The following is a 6,776-nucleotide window of genomic DNA, read 5'->3' as shown; positions in this document are numbered from 1 at the left end:
CTCTTTTTCTATCTCTTTTTTCTTTCTATTTTTCTCTATCTTTCTGTCTATCTGTCTGTCTATCGATAGATAGTCACAGATTGTCACAGGGTGTCAAGGAGTACCTGGAATCATTTCTTGGCCTTACCATGTGGTCAGCCCATCTCTTCTTCCTATCCTTTCCTTTCTATTTACTGAAGCAACAACAAAAAAAAAAAATGCAGAGGCTGCTGGGAAATCCAAGTTTTTTACAAAACTGGCCACTTAGGCTGGGCTGGTGGAATAAGCTCATATGAAAACAACTCATGAAAAAGTGTTATTACTAAGGAGAGTTGTCTGGTTTTGTTCCATCATCCTGGAAGTGCTAAGGATTTGGAACTTTCTGAAATTTGTGTCTAAATTTTTGTTTTTATAAAAACTGTAATTCTATTACTTGTTTTCAGGGCACGGTGTTTTTTGTCTTTTGTAGAAACAATGTATGAAGGCTTCAGAGAAGAGGGCAGCTAAAGATCAGAAAAGCCAACTGCTTTGGATGTCTCATTCACCATGACCAGTCCCCAGTAAGTAGCCCAAGCTGATGCATCAGGGTAACCAAAAGCAAGTATGGAGCCCGAGGGTTACTCTACTCATGTTGGGCAAGATAAGGTTGTCCATATGGCAAGAACAAAAGGGAGGTGTGTGAGATGGGATAAGTATGATTAGGCTGGAAAGCTGGGTTGGAGGCAAATTGTCAAGGGGAATGAATGAATGAATGAATGAATGAATGAATGAATGAATGAATGAATGAATGAATGAAAATTCATTTATTCATTGCTTAGTATGTACTAGGCACCATGCTAAGCACTGGGGACACAAATATAAAAAGATAGATATTCCCTGCCCTCAAGATGTTTTCATTCTAATAGGGGAAGACAACATATATAAAGGGGTGATGGACAGGGGAGGGAGTTTTGCTCTGGGGAATCCCAGAGATAGTGAGTTGATGTATATGATATCTCCTTGGTATTGTTGGTTTTCTTTTATTACTGTGTTGGCAAGAGATGGAAAGGAGTGGAGCTGGGAATAAGGGGTGCACAGCAGTACTAGCTGGCAGATGATGAGATGGCTGGAAGGGATATAAAAGTCAAGCATGTTCAGGCATCTGGAGTCAGCCAATGTATCTAGCAGGCTAAGTGGACTAGTGCGCACTCAGTCGTCAATCAACTTAAATGCCAAGTTAGGTGACATTTATGCTCTATTCAGTAGGCAATGGGAGACTCTAAAGGATTTTGAGCAGGAGAGTGACTTGTAAATTTTTGGCAGATGTGTGGGGAATAAATAGGAAAGAAGAGAGATTAGAAGTTGAATGAATGAATGAAAAACATTAAGTGTTTACTATGTAGAAAGAAAGGGAAGGAGGAAGGAAGGAAGGAAGGAAGGAAGGAAGGAAGGAAGGAAGGAAGGAAGGAAGGAAGGAAGGAAGGCAGGCAGGCATACAGAAAGAGAAGGAGAATGAAGGAAGGAAAGGAGGGAGGAAAGGGGGATGAAGGGAGGAAGGAAGGGAGAGAGGAAGAGAAGGAGGGAAGGAAGGAAAGTGGGAGAGAGGAAGAAAAGAAAGGAAAGAGGAAAGCAAGGAAAAGAGGGAAGGAAGGTGGAAAGAGGAAGGGAGAGAGGAAGAGAGGAAGGGAAAGAGGCAAAAAGGGAGAAAAGGGAGAAAGGAAAAAGGGAAGGAAGAATAGAGGAAGGGAAGAAGAGAAAGAGGAAGGAAGGAAGAAGGGAGGGAAAATGAAGGAAGGGGAAGGAGAGAGGGAGAGAGAGAAGGAGGAGGAGGAGAGGAGGAGAAGAAAGGGGGGATTTGTTAAATGCGTACTATATGCCAGGCACAGATACAAATACAAGCAAAAAGGAAGGTAGTCCCTGCCTTCAGAGAGTTTCCATTCTAATGAGGGAAGACAACACAAAAAGAGCTGAAAGGTGGGTCAGAAGGAATGGTTTTGAAGTCCATGCAGTTGGGAACAGATCCAGGAGGGTGATGATGACTGGCCAGCCTGGGCCCCTGCACAGAGCAGAGGCCTGGGAGGCAGTCACCAATGGGAGAAGAGGGTTGGGGTGGAATGTCCTTGACAGAGGGACATTTGGGGTTGGGGAAGCCTGGTGAGGAGGCCCCAGGCCCTGAGTGAAGTCCCAGGATAAAGGAGCAGCTGAGGTTCAGGGTTGAGGTCCAGAAAGTCAGGAGCAGAGCCAAGAGGGGAAAACAAGTACTATGGATTCAACTAGAAAAGTGAGATTGTCTGCCTTCAAGGAGCTCACGTTTTAATGGGGGAGACAAGACATATGGGGAATTGGTGGCCAAAGAAGAGAATCAATAGTCACACCCTTTCCAGAAGCAACAATGATACTGATCTTATGATGGTTCTTGGAGTAAAAAGGAAAGAGAGTGGGGAAAGGGAATGTGTGGCGGGGCAAATGGCAGGAAGGTGGCTGATGTGGGATGGGTGGGTGGGTGGGTGGGTGGAATGAGAATCAAGGACCGGTTAGATATGGTGGGTCACTTGCTCACTAATCAGGACAGTTTGGCCCCAGGGAAAGAGCTCCAAAGCTGAGTGGATAGACCAGTCAGGGCATTACAGTAGTCTAGGAAGGAGGCAACAGGCACCTAAATGAGGGTGGCTAACAGTGGGAATGGAAAAGGGGCAGACCTGAGAAATATTGTAAAGACAGACTTAATAGAACTTGAAAATTAATTGAATGTGGGGAATAAGGGAGAGGGGAGAATCAAATTGAAATCTGAAGCCCTAGTTGCTGGGATTAGACTTCAATTCAACAAGCCTTTATTGAGTGCCTATTATGCATCAGTGTACTAGGCAATAGAGACACAACAATAAAAGCAAAATGGCGCTTGTACTCAAGGAGCTTATATTATCCTGGGAAGAAACGACACGTACACGGATCTGCTTAAATATAACATAGGGATGCAGTAAGCATCCAGTGGTTCTGGTTGGAGGGGAGGTAATAGGGGGAAAGGCCTGGTTTGGGGGTAGCACACAAGCTGTTATGTAAAGGAAGCTGCAAGTTCTCAGGGGCAGAGGTGAGAGAAATAAGAGCGCCCCAGAAAGGCACAAAGCTAGAAGACAGGATGTCATGGATGGGAAGGGCAAGTAGGCAGGGCTGGGTGGACAATCACGCATTTGGGAAGGAGTGACGTGTAATCAGTCTGGCAAGATGGGCTGGAGTCCGACCACGAGAGGCTAGAAAGATGAGTTTGCATTTGGTCCTAGAGGCAATGAAAAGGGAGCTACTCATGCTTCATGAGCAGAGGAGTGACATGGTCAAATCCTCACTTTAGGGCGATGGTGCCATTCACAGAAATAGAAAAGCCAGGGGGAGGGGCAGGTTTAGGGAGCTCAGTCTGGGACGGTGCCAGGATGCAAGTGGAACTGCTGAGTGCAGAGCTGAGAAGGCAGATTAAGGCAGAGAGTATTTGAAGGTCTGGCATGTGAAAAAGGATCTCACCTCTGACACTTACTGGCTGTGGAGTGATAGCTAAATCACTCCATCTCCTTAAACCTCAGCATCTGCCTCTAGAAAACAGGGACAATCAAGACTGACCTGACATCCGAATGAAATGAAGTCACTAAAGCACCTTGCAGAGCTTAAGGCATTACATAAATGTCTCCTCCTCCTCTCCCTCTTCCTCCTGCTTCTTCACTGCCACCATCACCACTAATTAGCCACAAAGACCAACACTAGCTACAATGGACAGAAGTTAGAGGGAGCCTGATTTTAGCACCATAGAGAGCAAACTTTCCTAATGGAGATGGCCAGAAATGGGGTGTTTTTCTTCGGAAGGTTAGGGGAGCATGAGTCTAGAGCTAGAAGGGACCTCAGAAACCACTGAGTCCAAGCCTCTCATTTTACAAATAAGGAAACTAAGGCCCAAGGTTACATGACCTTGTCCAAGGTCACACAGGTTGTAGGCATCAGAGGAAGGCTTTGAGCCCTGGTCCTTTGACTCCGGAGCCCCAGTGCACAGCTAGCTGGTGCAATGGACAGAACACTAGAGCTGGAGTCAGGAAGGCCTGAGTTCAAATCCTGCCTCAGACACTACTAGCTGTGTGACCCTGGGTAAGTCATTTAACCTCTGGTTGATGGAGCCCGAGATAGAAGATTTCCTCTCTAAAATGGGGATGGTGATAGTACCTACCTTCCAGGGTTGTTGTGAGGTTAAAATGAGATAATATTTGTAAAGCACTTTGCAAACCTTAAATCTCTATATCAATGTTCACTATCATTATTAATATTACATGATGTCGAGGGCAGCTAGGTGGTGCAATAGATAAAGCACCAGCCCTGGATTCAGAAGAACCTGAGTTCAAATCCAGCCTCAGACATTTGACACTTAACTTAGCTGTGTGACTCTGGGCAAGACACTTAACCCTCATTGCTCAACAACAACAACAAAAAAGTATTACACGATATCTCCTTTAATTCATTCCTCGTCACTGGAGGTCAGCAACACATGTAAAGGGGGGCTCAGATATGGGTGGGGAGAGTGGACCTTGGAGGCCCTCTCCTCTCTGAGGTTCCATGAGGGGAGGTGACTTATGCAAGGTCACAAAGCTAGTTCTTGACAGAGCTGGGACTAGACCCCTTCCCTTCTAGCTTCCAGGGCCTTTTATGCCTAGATATTAAAATTGAGCCACATACATTGAAACTAAGCACATCCCCTAAAAAAATGATTTTTTAAAAAAGCTAAATTTTCCTTCCATTCGTTCAATCATCTTTCCTTTAGTCTGCCTGTCCATGGGAAGTAGAAAGAGCTCTGGATTTGATGTCAATAGCCCTGGACTTATAACTCGGCCCCTCTACTTCCTACCTCTATGACCTTGGATGAGTCACTGAAGCAATCTGTTCCTCAGTTTCTTCATCTGTAAAATGAGGGGGACGACCTCTGGGATTCCTTCTGCCTCTAAAGCTGCAATCCTTTGGGAGTCTATGGCTAGGTGACATGGGGGAGAGGCAGAGGGAGAGAAGGATAAGGGGCCATTCCCACTATGCCCCCTGGATGAGGTGGGGAAAGGAATGGGACAGAGATCAGAGGGTGTCAGGTCGAGAGCTGACACGGACCCTCAGAGGCCATCTCCGACCTTCTCATTTTACAGATGATCAAACTGAGTTCCCAGGAAGTGATGTGAGTTTTCCAAGGTCACACAGTAGTAAGCTTCAGATAGGTGAGGAACCTAAAAGATGAAATACAAACTCTGGCCAGTTGGCAGCTAAGTGATACAGTATACAGAGCTCTGGGCCTGGAGTCAGGAAGACCTGAGTTCAAATCCAGCCTCAGACACTTAGTAGCTGTGTGATCATGGCCAAATCACTTAACATCTCAAAGCCTTAACTTCCTCACCTATAAAATGGGAATAATCCTACCTGAACTACGTACCTCCCAGGGCTGTTATTGTAAGGCCCATTAAAGCGCCTTACAATCTTTAAAGGGCTATATAAATGCCAGCCCTTATAACTACATATTATTATTGTAATTATTAATAGTATTAAATACTAGTAAATAATTCTTACAGCATCATATTATAATAATTATACATAGTTATAATTACTATAATAAATGCTTATTAAATTGTATTACTATTATTAATATAATACAGGTATATTACTAATGATCAGTTGCTGGCATCTCCCCATATGGAAAGAAAAGGGGGGGCGGCTTGGTGGCGCAGTGGATAGAGCACTGGCCCTGGATTCAGGAGGACCTGAGTTTAAATCTGGCCTCAGACACTTAACACTTACTAGCTGAGTGACCCTGGGCAAGTCACTTAAGCCCAATTGCCTCACCCCAAAAAAAAAGGGGAAAAAAAAGAAAGAAAAGGGAAGGAAATAAGCATTTGTTAAGCACCTACTATGTGCCAGGAATTGTGCTAAACTCTTTACATTAATTATCTCATTTCATCCTCACAACCACCCTGTGAAGTAGGTGATGCTATTATCCCCATTTTAAAGTTGAGAAAACTGATACAAACAGAGGTTAGGTCACTTGCCCAGGATCCCACAGCTCATAACTGTCAAGAGGCAGGATTTGAACCCAGGCCTTTCAGACTCCAAATCTGAGCCCTATCCCCTAAGGGCTTATTTAGACATTTGCTGATGCTGGCAAATTTATTCCCTACTCCTAACATAACAGGTCAGAACATTAAAGTTCTCAAGTACAGCCACCCAACTTCCCTTATTTTTCTCCCTCTTCTTCCCCTCCCTGCCCCAGGCCCACCATAGAAGGAGGAGTTCCTGAAGTTGAGATCATCTCCCAACAAGTGGAAGAAGAAACCAAAAGCATGGCTCCGGTCCAGCTGGTGAACTTGGCCTATCGAGACTTGCCCCTGGCTGCCCTGGACCTCTCTGCTGCCGGCTCCCAGCTCTTATCCAACCTGGACGAGGAATTCCAAAGGGAAGGGTAAGTGCTGGTGATCTCTGAGCTCCTCCTAAGAGACCCCCTGAAAAGAGGGCATCCCCAGTGCTCAGGGGCCCCGATCAGACCCCATTGGGTCCAGTTCTGGGGGTTGCATCACAGGAAGGACAATGACAAGCTTGGAGTTAGCCCCGAGGAGTGGAGCAAAGATAACAGTGAAGGCACTGAGGACTCCCAGTCTGGACAAGGGAAGACTTTGTCAGGGTCATAATCTCTGTTTTCAAATATCTGAAAAGGACTCATGTAGAAAAGGGATCTGATTTGTCCTGTTTGGGTCCACAAAGGCCAGTTGTGGTCTGGTTCTAGCTGGACAAATACCCCTCAAATGATAGGATCATCC

At 45.4% G+C, this 6,776-nt stretch overlaps 1 protein-coding gene across 1 annotated transcript in view; it reads left to right on the top strand.

The window, feature by feature from the left end:
- The first annotated feature begins 522 nt into the window (after window positions 1-522).
- The window catches only part of TMEM266 (transmembrane protein 266), a 98,500-nt gene continuing 92,246 nt past the window's right edge, over window positions 523-6,776 (top strand). The window contains 2 exon segments of the mRNA XM_043988109.1: window positions 523-539; window positions 6,233-6,421. Coding sequence (XP_043844044.1) covers window positions 526-539; window positions 6,233-6,421 — 203 coding nt within the window. The 5' untranslated portion in view covers window positions 523-525.

The sequence above is a fragment of the Dromiciops gliroides genome, chromosome 2 (assembly GCF_019393635.1).
Source record: "Dromiciops gliroides isolate mDroGli1 chromosome 2, mDroGli1.pri, whole genome shotgun sequence".
NCBI lineage: Eukaryota > Metazoa > Chordata > Mammalia > Microbiotheria > Microbiotheriidae > Dromiciops > Dromiciops gliroides.
This window is presented reverse-complemented; position numbering and strand designations above follow the sequence as displayed.